The following is a 13,125-nucleotide window of genomic DNA, read 5'->3' as shown; positions in this document are numbered from 1 at the left end:
GGAAATAGTGAGATATCCATTTGGGCACACAGAGTCTTTTGTTTTCCCATGGAGAAATCACAAAGAGGTTTTTTTCTCTGCTGAAACACCTAACTAACCACCCACAGGTAAGTCTGAGTGACTGCTTAGCAGTGTAACATCTGTTCTGTTCCCTGTGGACTTAAAAAGTTTATAAATATACACCTATTTAATTCTACATCTAAAGATGAGACTACTTTATATATTAGATATTAATACATATGAATACAGAATGAGTTACAAGTAGGTATCTACTTAAATCAACATATAAGAATGATTTATATTTTCATACATAACGGATAGCTTTGGGCCCCTTCAACTGAAGGCCAACTGTAGCCACCTTAATAAGGTCAGAATTTGAGACTAAGCCTCACTACCTTTTTGAAATATCAGATTTTGTTTTGATTGGAACATATAATGCTCCGTAAGATTGGCACATTTCCATATTGCACATATGTTGCCATATAAGATAAAACCATGTCCACATTCAGTTTGCTTTGGGGCTGAGGCCAAAATCAATATTTAGGTGGATACTGATTACAGGTAATTTTGCTTAATAGGCTCTTACTTCAGGTAAAACCAATTAAAATTTTATCTTACTCTTCCTTGAATTTTGCTTTTCATTGGAGTTGTATCCCTATTCCAACCTAAAAGTGGAAACCCTCTGAATTTCTTAATTTCATTTTCTGGAACATGGTCCAATACAGTAAATAATGCAAGTATTAGTTATTCTCTCCTTCCACAGTCATGCCACACAGGGAAAAATAAAGTGTCTGCAGCTTTAATATTGTGGGATCTAACCTGTAAAAAATTTAAAATAGAAAATTTGAGCTAATTGTTGAGCTAACTGTTGAATTCTCACTGAGAAGTGAGCCTGTAATAACTCCTTTCACAGATAATGTATTTTGATCTTGGAAGAAGACATTTTACCTCCTTGTCTACTTCATTTTTTCTTAAATTAAGCAAAAAGGAGAAAAGGTTTGCCCAGAGAAGCCCCATTCTCAATTCAATGACTTTTCCAGTTTTGATTTTGTCATCTGAACATGTGAGGATATAGTGGTTTAAGTATTATTTTAGTTGTATATCTGAAGCCCAGAATACATTTTTGTTTGTCTTTACCTTTAATAAAATATAGTATAATGCCAAATATCATTCTCCTTACATAATTCTATGGACCCCAGGGAAAAAACTGGAGACCTAGTAAGTTGCACCTGTATTTTCTATTATCCTTTGAACTTTTACATTGATCTTTTCACATTTAAAGGATTTGACTTTCCTATGTATTAAGAATACGAATCCAGAAGAAGAAAATTGAAGTATTTTTCTGGGAGCAACACTCTTAACTACTGATTCCTTATAAATCCTGCAGTAAAGGTCAGGGACCCTAACAGGGTCAAATCAAAATAAGTCATTAAAGAGAGAACAGTTCCAGACCTATGACTGGAATGGTCTCTCCTAGAAGAAGTTCATTAACTGAGATAGCATTTTTCTTTTTTAAATACTATCGAAAGTCAGCTCCTTCTCTGGAAAAGAACTTCTGAAATACTTACACTCTTATTGATGAAATACTCAGGTGAGCTTAAAAAAATCTTAGAAAGCCAACATAATTTTTAATTACCTTTTAACAGGAAAAGCAGTAGGTATTAAAACATCTTTTAAAACTCCTGTGACAGGATCTTGTACAGAGTGAGGTAATATAATCTATCTGTAAAGTTTTAAATCTACAAATTCTAAAGGGTAGAAGCAAACCCCAGTTCACGGCTACAGGGCTCCCTATCATGCACCCTTCTGGGCAGAAAAGACAAAAGAAATAAATACCTTTTATTATTTTGTATTAAGCACATACCTGCATTTTTTTATCTTGTTCATTTTCACTTATAATTCCTGTGCTACTAACACTGTCATTTCCATCAATAGACACCTGAAAAACAAAGTTGAAATGGGAAAAACATTTACAGGTTACTTTTATTAATCTGAGAAACAGAGGGTTACAGACAGTTCCTGGGGGTTTATTATTTCACAGCTCTCTAGCTCCCTCTTGGAACACGGTTATCCCATAGTACATGAGCTTACATAAAAACCACCACTTGCAGCACCTGCATTACAGAACAGGCCAAGTAAGCACAGCAAAGTTTATAACAGGCTAGGAAAGACTAAGAATGTTAAATAGACTGACAAAAGTATTACAATAAATCAGTAAGTTTAACAATACCGAGATCTGACAAAAGAAACCCAAAACATTTACTTCTTTTATAATAAAGATATCTCTCTCACTCCTTGTTAAGCAGAATGTACTTGTTTCAAACAGCACAACTGCTTCTTGAATCAAAATACATAACACAATGTGTTACATCTCAATTTCAACTAGTCAAATTGCAACTAGCAAGGACTTGAGTATTGCTACATAGGTTTGTTTTTGAAGACAGTCTCCAGGAAGAGAAAGGTATTGCTGTTTCCAAGGAGCTCATAAAAATATTTGTTAGATGTTAAGACTGTTAGATGTTAATGTGAATTTTTTATTTAAATTAAAATATAATAATCCAGTTTAAAAAAACACCCCAAACTCACATGCATCAACTCAAAGAACGGGATGTTACTGGTCACAGTATAAAAAATTGAAGTATACTTTGCATAGTTTCCCATTCCTTAATGGTCTCTGTATTAAGCACAGGCACTCACAATACTCTCTGCATCCTTTATATTCAAGGCTGGAATTGATGCACCTAAGCCTAGTCAAAGAGATTTTATTCTTCTCTAAAACAGTTTGGCAGGAACCCTCCCTGCCTTTTCACCCAAGAGGCCACAGCAGGCCCTGAGAACATTGGTGGTTGTGTGTTGCCCAAAGCACCAGCCCCTGGCACTTTGCTTGGAGACTGCCACGAACTCATCCCACAAGAGGTTTTCATACTCTCTCTCTCAATTAGACAATTATGAACAATATACTTTCGGGAACTTTGTGCTAAAACTGTAATGAGGAAAGTGCCCAAGCAGAGGCAAATTTACATTACAAAAAAATTGAAGAGAGTGTCAGAAAGCAGGTAATTCTTTGGTGTTTTTTCCAGAGGGAAACAATGGCTATTTTGGGACCTTCTCCCTCAGAATTTTTAAAGGAAGTGGGGAGAACCTGCACAGAAAGGAGACTTTAATTACTTCATCTGGAACTTCCTGTTGTTGGTAGAGAAAAGAAATGCTGGCATGAAATTAGAACTTGATCAACTATTGAAAACAAAGGATCCAAACAGAATGTGTGTGCATGTGTTGAGGCATGCACAAATCCCAGTTACTGTACTTTGCCAGCAGCTGTGATGGCACAGGAAAGCAGCTTATGGAAGCAATGTGTTGTAACCTCTTCCCATTGCCATCACCTTTTCTGACTTCTCTGAGAGCAATGACCTTTGTTGCTTGGTTGCTTTGGGAGGATGGAGGCATTGACTAAGCCCAAAATTACAGGACTCTAGTTAAGTCAGCATGTGCTTTGCATGTTGTGGAAAGTGGTACTGTGCCTGAAGGAGAAGTGAGGGACAATAAAAGTCTACATGTTCCACCACTTCCAGTGAGCTTCTAGGTAGTCTGCTTGGATCTCTTTGTATGAACTCTCTTATATTCTACACCAATCTTGGGCTCCCCACTCTGATCTCTGTTTCTGCCTGTTGCATAGGACAGGGAAACAAAGAAGAACCATCACTCTCCAAATCCACCTTTTTTATTCTTTGCCCTTTAAGTTTTGAAAAGAAAGCCTTAAAAGAACCAAACCAACAAAGACGCCCATCTTTTAACTTCTCTTTTGCAGTATTGTAAGAATTCTTGAAGGATTCCAGGGCAGATCTTTGAGCTCCTCCTAAAATACTCTCTTTTATGCTAAAGAGAGATTTAGTCTGCCTTCAAATAAAAACACAAGAACATCTACACTGAGTCAAACTAAAGGCCATACTAGTGCACCATTTCATTTCCAACAGCAGCCAGTAGCAGATGCTGGAGAACACTAAACAAACAGGCCAAACACGTAGTGATGCATTCCCCATAATATTCTGCCAACCTCCAAGCAATTTGTGGTTTATGAACTTCCTGAACCAGAAGTCACGTGTTTCTACCTAATAGCCACAGACATTCTTCTTCTATGAATTTACCTCATTGCTCCTTGAATCCAAGGACATGTTAGTATCCACAATATCCTACAAGCAGTGCTTAACTTTGAGCTGTTTGAAAAAGTATCTTCAGTCTTCCTGAACCCACCACGTGATGGATTTTCACCTGATGTTTCCCAGTTATGAAACTGGTGCAGCCAATGACAAGGCACTCACTACTCTTCTTTGGGCTACTCAAATTTTATAAAATCCTACCATATACTTACCATATGTATTTAACTTCTTCCTGTACCTTTTTCAAAGTGTCTGTAACACCAGCTGTGCAAAGTGTACCTTGCCTTACTATGAAGTGTGCATGGACATGGGGAAGAATCACAAACCCACATTTCTTCTTTTAAGAGAGATCCAGGGTTCTGACCATTGAGCTAATATTTGGTTTTGTACATAAACCAGGTGTAGTGCTTGAAAACTCACTTCTACTGACTGCCTCCTAAAGGTTCCAGCAGTACCATTCAGAAAAAGGTTCTGAGATGGAAGCTTAAAGAAAACATTTTTTCCTAACAAACACACAAGTATACTGCAGAAAACAAATACACATTGCAGAACTAAAAACCCCATATTGAGCTAAATAGGATGAAAATGCAAATTTATTTGCATTTCTTTTGTTTCTTCTTCACCTTCTCAAAACAGAAATTTATCAGAAATTATGATTAATATAACTGCTGGTTAAGAAGGGCAAAGTTGTGATTGATTTTATCTAAATGAAATAGTACCCATGGATGTGTAAAAGCTTATGATTACAGCTCAACTCACATTAAATTACCTTTTATTTCATTGATGCTAAAGCATAGCATCACAACACAATCTGACTGCCTGCCTTAGAATCTCTCAATTCTAACAGACATAAGCATAATGAAAAGAATTAATGTAAATAAGCTATTTAATTATCCTAACTGGCCTTCCAAGTTTTGACAACACTTGGTGACATTTAGAGGACAGACTTTTAAGATATATTTTGCTCTTTTTCCAGAGCAATACAAGCAATGATGGCAATTATCCAGCAACTGGGACACTGCTTAACTACAGAGTCATGGAAGTTGCATCACCCACTACCATACTTACATTATGCTTTACAGAAGTCCAGTAAAGTGAACATGAATTTTGTGCATTTTACTGCATTTTTACCATTGAAAATATAGATCAAAGAAGTTTTTTTCTGAACTCAATAACTGTCTAATTGTTTTTTCTACACTTCATACCATGTGTTGGCCTTGCTCAGTACAGCAGGCCATACTCTTCCCACTCAGGAAAAAAAATTAATCCAGCAATAGTGCCTGAACAAGAATAATTTAACTTCGTCCTTCTTTCTAACCAGTGTCCTTTCAAGAGACTCATTTGCAATGCTATAGTGTAGAGAAGATCATAATCTGGCTGTCTAAATGCTTTCTAATTCTGACTCCAGTTCAATGTTCAATCTTTTCTCCTTTTTATGCAACACTACACACCAGAGCTGCTCATGACAGTGAAGCAGTGTCATGACAGTTTGGTGTCCTCTCCTCCAGGAACCCAAGCCTCTCTCAGCCTCAGATTAACGACAATTGGCTTGTGGTGCCAGGTATGTTGTGCTGTACATGAAGAGACAATGGGCAGAGAAAATGCCTTGCAGAGTACCTTGGCTGCATATTGCTCCAGAGCACTGATGGTGTCAGGGTCGATGGCAGCATCCCCTGTGTGCAGTCCTGCCACTGTGCCGTCAGCCTGGATGGCCAGAATGGTGTCTGACTGCGGCATCTGCACTGTGTGGTGGATGTAGGCAGTGGTTCCATCCTCCAGCTGCACGGCCTGCAGTGCGCTCTGGTCATAACTGTCTGAGGAACAATGTTGCAGAATGTTAGGATTCTGAAAGCAGCAGCAATGTGTTACAAGAGAAACTACTGCTCTCCAGGAAGTGTCTCTTGAAGTCATGCACACATATGAAATACATGAGAAACAGAACCATTAGTATATGAGAAATAAAACCACTTAAAAATACTATGAATAACATAGGAATTTGTTTTCAAGACAACACCTCCCACAGTTTTATTTCTACAATTAGAAAAGTACCAAAAAAATTTATAATGATCTAGCTATATTTACAAAGGAAATCAGGAACACAAATATGATTTCCATTTCAAATCCACTTATAATAAAATGAAAATAATAAAAGACATCTACTGATATCATTATTTCAGATTTTAGAATTCATAGATCTCACAAGTTAAGAAGAGAATCATAAAAATATGCAAAAGAAACACATAATATAAAACAACTTTTAACAAAAAAATTCTCTATTATATTCTTTCCTCTTATTACTGTTGGTTGTAAAATGTAATTGTTACACTGGTTTAAACATGTTTAAAATATATACTTGATCACTTTTTTCCTAGAGAAGTGGTACTATTTCCAAGACTAGTATAATCATCTTCTGCAGAAACATATGTTATCAACTGTAATAACTACATTTGCATTCTTGACTGTCAGCTGTCACATTTTCTGTCCTACTGCCTAAAGGTATATACTCACTTTAATGCGATCCTAGGCTAAATAAACAGTGAAATACACTGGCTTTGATTACATTTATAACTGTTACATGAGGCCCAAGTAAAGAACTGAAACGTTCTCATTTCAACAATTTTCAGATGTCAGCGTTAAAACAAGTAATTCGCCCTGGGAATGATGATAGTTTTTAGAGTACCCTGTTTCATACTGCTGAAGTTCTGTTGAGCACTGATGTAATAAACCCACCAGACAAAAGAGTTACCTTTTGAGGTGTGATGAATAAACGCCGTAGTTCCATCTTCCAGCTGCACCGCTTGTCCATCTTCCAGACGCAGGCTCTCCCCTGCTCAGAGGGAATCATAGCACTTCAGCAAGAGGCCACAGAACCCATCACATGGAAAGATCAAACACTAAATACACAGGATTACAAAATACCTAAGATCTCTTCATGACTATTTCCATTAAAATAAGAAATCAAGCTATTTTCATGACTGTTAACTACTTAATATCAATATTTATCAATAATACATCATTTCATAATATATTTCTTGTATTATTGCACTCACTGTTTTTAGGCATAGGTACATGTTGAACATAAGCAGCAGAACCATCTTCTAATTGAATCACTTGGCCATCCATTAATTTACCATCTGAAATATACAGAATATTTTTAAGAATTCTAATTGTGTAACACATCACAGTTTTAATACACAGTTGGTACTTGCTAGATTAACATATAAATAAAATATCAACAAGAAATAATGTTTGGTAAATAGAAAGCACACTATGACTGTACAGAGCTTTTAAAATTCTGGGATTAAAAAGCCAGAAAAGGTCTGCAGTCCTATCTGTTAGGCACAATGTTGATATCTGAGTTTGAACCATAAAGATCTCTTCACTTTTGTTTGACTTATATTCTGAATTTCATTTTTGCATCTTATTAGTAGCAAAACCAAAACATTTGTTTTATATATTACTGTAATTTCCCACTGGAACTTCAGAACTACTGTACAGATTTTGGCTGACTTTACAATGCAAAGAGAGGGTTAGAAAGGGGAATACCACATAAAGAGCCATCAGTCTGTAGTCCTCTGCCTACCTTTAGAATTGTGCTGTATGTAAGCAGTGGAGCCATCAGCCAGGGTAACTGCTTGCAAACTTACACCTTCCATGTTTTCCAAGTTGTCACCATCTAGCAGAGAAAAAAGTTCACCTTCACTATAACCAGCATGGAACCCTAGAGATCTCAGCTTAAAGACTTCCCTAAATTATTACATCCCCCCAAAGCATATTGGTTTGACACATAAGAAGAGCAAGTAGTTCTTACTTGCTTTCTGGTTTCTGAGCATGGGACACATAGTAATGTGAAACATGACAGCTAAATGTTATTTTCCTTAACTAAAAAAAAATTACAATGTCATTGAAAAAATAACTACAAAGCTGAGGTTTTAGGAGAGCTATGAATTATATCAGCAGAGCCACCAGTGAAATAATGACACATACTAGTATTCATAATTTTGTTTTGTACAACATTACTTGTCATTAATACACACAAAACTATTTAGATTAAAATGCAGATTTAGCGGAGTTTGTAATAATGTAAATTCATAACAAAACTGTCAGGAAACCAAGTTTAAGCCAATGCCAAGTCATTAATCTATTTTTAAACTCAACTTGCTTAATACATACTTAGATATCAACTGAATTTACAAAGTATAAAACAATAGGACTATACAGAGATTAAATTCAGATTTTATATTTCATATATTTTTGGTATATTTATACTTCTGTTATCTTAATTGAAAGATTATTTCCATCCAGAATTAAACTAATGAATTTAATCCATCTCAGTTAACTGTTTCCTGTTGGACTTTTAAATTCAGAATACACGACATGAATTTTAGTGTTTTATCTGAGTTTCAAAGAGAAAAGACATAATAATGTAGAGTATTTTAACCTGAGGGTTCACCTTGCACAGCTACAGCTTCTGTTAGACACAGAGTCACGTGCTGGGCCTCCATTCCTCCTCCAGAAAATTCCGTCATTCCCTGAGAGTCTCGATTTATCTGAGCTAATAACATTGTCTACCTAGAAAGAAAGTATTTAAAAAACAAAAAATTGAAATACAGAACCAGAACTATGTAATCTCAGTTTAATCCAGTTTTTATACAGCTGCTACAAATATTTTGTGTTATGTTTTGTATAAAATAGATGCAAAAAATTATTGATTTATCTGGAAGATATTTGAAGGAATAAAAGTTATCTGAAATAAGTAAGTATTACTACCTCATTTAACTTAGATGTTAAGGACCTCAAGTAGCAGTTATTAATATAAAGTGCATCAACCACATTTAAATTTCAGTCAAATACAAATGATTTAACCAATGTATAAAGAATAATGGTGGTAATGATACCTATTTGTCCCCAGAATTGAAATAAAGATGTCAATTCACCCAGAGTCATCCATGATAACAGCAGAGCTTTATCTGTATAAATCAAAGATCTCTCCAGTGCCAGTAAGAGGTTTAAAAATAGTGACACACTGCAAAAGTCTAACTGAACAATTCAACTATTCCCCTAGATTTTCCAGAAAGGTTTCTGTTTAAAACAAAAAAACAACCAAACAAAACAATCTGTCCTTTAAAATAATGAAGTATCCCATGATAAATCTGTTAATTAGACAAAAGAACAGAGCTCAGGGAGTGACTGCTGTATCTCACAGAACAGACAGAGCCATCCCCCTGCATACTCACATTTTTACCCAGGCATGTTTTAATATGGGAGATCACAGCTTTTATTCCTAGTGTGGTCCTAGGACCTGCTGGTTTATAATTCAAGGCTGAGAAGAATAATTTAGGGGGTTTAATTTATTTATGATTATATATTTGACTATTTTTACCTCTACAGTCCAGAAATCTGCTCTTAAATAAGCAATTCATCAACAGCCTCAAAGACCACTGAGAATATGACACTTTTCTCAAAACTAAGAAATAAGGAGCAAAAATTAGACCATGTAGGTACTCCAGTGTGCCTACAGTATTTCAAAAGGTTGTCACACTAATTTAGTAGTTGAAAATGACACCCAAGCACTATTTTCCAAATACATCCGAGTGTATATAGTGAGCCAGACTTTCTTCCTAGAGCTGCAGGCTAAGTTTCTTATTTCCAGTTAATGGAACAGATAATAAAGGAAGTGGAAAGCAAGGGTACCTTTGGGAAAGTTTTAAGCCTCCTGCTTTTTTCATATGTTACATTGAAAATCATACAAAAACCCCAAAATGTTACTAATGATCAGTGCATAATTCTGTAAGAAACATGCCTTCCAACATTAATGTCCTCAGAAGTTCTCTCTGGAGCATAAAGGAATTTAAAATGCTGGTTTGCAATAAAGAATTTGAACCTTGAACAACCTGCATCAAAAAAATACAATTAAGACAGAAATGAAAATATAATTACAAAAATGGATGAGAGGGGATTTTTTTATGATCCAAGAGAAGATGGGTAACTCTTCCCAACATCCTTTTCAGGAAAAGAAGCTTTTACAGAAAATGAGACCTCTAAAATAGATGTAATACCTAAGAAAAGGAGAAGCCAGCCAGACTAAATTGCATTTATATAGGTGCCTCTGAAGAAAATGAAATAGAAAGTTTGTTTGGATACTATAATCTAAGAGACAAGGAACTGGATGAGGATATAAGAGATCCTGAGCTCAACCTCTTCCTCTGCCATGTCCATGACTGTGAGTTTGGAAAAGTAACTTCTTTTCCTACTACTCATTTATCATCTCCCCATCTCAAAATAGGCAGAAAAATTTTACTTAGGAAGCAGTTTGCTCACAAACCAAAAATCATTTGTGCTGTAGCTACAGAGTCAGCCTAAGCAGGCAGAGAAGCACAGCAGTCCATCATACATGTACTATGCAGCAAATAAGATCAGAAAAATGTTGCAGTTAAAAAAAAAAAACAAAACAAAAAAAAACACCACCACCAACAACAAAACAACAAACAAACAAACTGGCAGCAAAAGGAGTTTTATCCAGCCCAGTTTGCAGGGGCTGCTTTTCTGGAGGTACTGCCAGCTTGTAGCAAGTTAAATTAACTAAATCTGGTATGATTTGCTAGTGGTACCCAGTGGCTGTCCTCTGACAGCTAACAGAGGGCTGTACTGTCAGCATTTTCCATGCACTCAGTTTTCAGGACACCTCATGGAAGCTGCAAAACTGCTGCACTATTTCACACAGCAGAGCAGAAAGGATTCTTGACCACAGGTGTTGACTTGAACTGGACAGTGAAACAATTCCAGCAGACTGCACCTCAAAGGCCTTTCAGCTCAGATCCACTTGACCAATATTCCCTCTCTTAGACAAAGTATCTTTTGAGATCTCCAGCAGCTTTAGTATCATCTGCCTTCCTCCAGAACTCACGGCTCTTCTCCCACCTTGGGCAGCAGTGAGGGTGCCAGGCCCTGCAGACAGCTCCAGAGTTCTGACAGAGTCTGCACAGAACTAATTGCTGAAGAGGTGAGCAGCTACTTTGGAAGGAAAAGAAATCTAATGCCAGATAAATTCTAGGGCTGCAGGAGCAACAGTATTTAAATTGTTTTGCCAGCGTGTGTTACTGTAGCATGGCTATCAACACACACACACACACAGAGTGAAAAGGAACTGAAGGCAACTGCTGCACACAGAACAATGTCTAAAACCTTCCTCTGTTCCAGAGGATCTGGACAATCATAGAATCCCACACAAGAACTCAGCAGCAATGCAGTCTGTTTCTCCCAATTCTAGCTCCTTTCAATGAGCATTGCCAACATATCCTTTTCTCAGTCCTCTGTCCCTCCACTAAGCTCCTTATCCCCAGCTCCATCCCTTCCCCCCAAAGTACCAATTTTATTCTTCAGTCCTATCATGACACCAAATTTCCAGGACACACCTCTTTCCCGGACATAATCTCATCCTTCTTGTCAGAATAATATAAAATACTTCCATGCCCACACCAACTCCTTCTGCAACCAGTCCCCAAGCCTTCTCTTGCTGCTGGTCTATGTTCCCACAGCACTGTCTCTCCCCTTCCTGCCTCTGTGTCTACAGTTCCTGTTCAGACCCACCCTGGAAGTACATCCCCCACAAGAGGCTGGAGCACTGGGATCCCCCCCAAACACCAGCCCCAGCTTTCACTCCCTCTGCAGGGACAGAGCAGCTTTGACCTCTGCCGGGCAGGGAAGAGAATCCTCAGCCAAAAGTGGATGTGCTGCTCCCTTCCAGACCCTCCTCTTTCCCCCAGTGGAGAACACTGACCAGCCACACAGGGACACAAAGATGTAGGACAGATGCAGAGCTGTCCTGTGTTGCAGAGAAAAGGGTCAATCTATCAGAGATAGTGATGCTACAGCGTTACTTGTTAACAGTAGTGAAATACAGGAATAAACTGCCAAGACAGGGAATGGACTCTCCGTCCTTGGAGAGGTTCAAAGCAACCTGACACCGCCCTGCACAACCCGGGCAAATGAGACTTGCCTTGACCAAGCCTGAACCAATAACTTCTGACGGTCCTTCCAACTTCGCCTGCTCTCTGATAATCATTTCAATAATGCATACATTTACAACAGCATCACTTTGCATGTACCCTGCAAATCTACTCTCCTAACATTTTTAATTTGCTTTGCTTTTTCAAAACCAGTTGGCTTTCATCAAATTCAAATCTCGTCTCCACTTCAGTCACTCTCTTCTGTTTTCTCCTCAGCTTCCATCAAATTTGTCTCCATAATTTTTTCAATCTGAATCTCACCAGCTTCTTTCCCTAATTCTCATCATTGCTTTTATTCCTCTGCATTTGCACCAGTCAGCTTTTTTCATTAAATCTCCTGTCTGCCAGGAGTTCTGTCACTAAAAGCTAGGAGAGATTTCCTTTACCCACTTCAAATATTGCAGCTCATTAGTTAAAAGCAGCTGAAAGCATCCATTTTTAGGAAAAGCCAGGAACCCTGGGGTGTGGCCTATATAGCAACTCTGCAAGACTGACACATGTGGATTCTGCTTCATCTCAAGAGCTGTCTCACACAAGAGACAAGTACAGGCTCAGTCACGAAGTGAAAACTTGAGATTTGACCTTGTGAACTCCTGCAAATCTTCACAGATCATATGCAAGTTGCAACTGTCAATTTCCAAAGGCACATCAATGACGATAGTTGGGCAGACTTTCCCAAGGACAGTAACGTATCCTGCATTCCTGAAATGATTAGTCACCAAAACATGTCTATGGTATCCATGCACAGAAAATCTTACTGTTCTTTTAGATGGTTTAAACACTTGTCACAAAAAAATCAACCTGAGGTGAAAAAATTTGTCAGAAAACCTCTGAACTAGAAAGTGTCTGACCACAGGCAGTCACCCCCCCTCCCCAACACTGATCCCTTAAACAGCCACCCAGCAGCACAGAGGTGCAACCTCTTATTAAGAGAAACCAAAACAAACCACCACCCCCTG

General features: G+C 37.6%; 1 protein-coding gene across 2 annotated transcripts in view; it reads right to left on the bottom strand.

Moving 5' to 3' along the window:
* Positions 1-13,125, bottom strand: part of ZNF143 (zinc finger protein 143) — a 38,285-nt gene that overhangs the window by 17,462 nt on the left and 7,698 nt on the right. Inside the window, exons 2-7 of one of the 2 annotated variants that reach the window (XM_083863928.1) lie at positions 8,599-8,729; positions 7,741-7,833; positions 7,208-7,291; positions 6,904-6,984; positions 5,775-5,971; positions 1,865-1,939 (exon numbers count right to left, since the gene is read on the bottom strand). In XM_083863928.1, coding sequence (XP_083720054.1) covers positions 1,865-1,939; positions 5,775-5,971; positions 6,904-6,984; positions 7,208-7,291; positions 7,741-7,833; positions 8,599-8,722 — 654 coding nt within the window. In that variant the 5' untranslated portion in view covers positions 8,723-8,729. The remainder of the gene's footprint in view (positions 1-1,864; positions 1,940-5,774; positions 5,972-6,903; positions 6,985-7,207; positions 7,292-7,740; positions 7,834-8,598; positions 8,730-13,125) is intronic. The other variant, XM_083863929.1, reaches the window with a different exon arrangement.

This window comes from Zosterops lateralis (genome assembly GCF_965231275.1).
Source record: "Zosterops lateralis genome assembly, chromosome: 6".
NCBI lineage: Eukaryota > Metazoa > Chordata > Aves > Passeriformes > Zosteropidae > Zosterops > Zosterops lateralis.
Note: the sequence above shows the minus strand (reverse complement) of the source record. Positions and strands in the feature narration are given on the sequence as shown.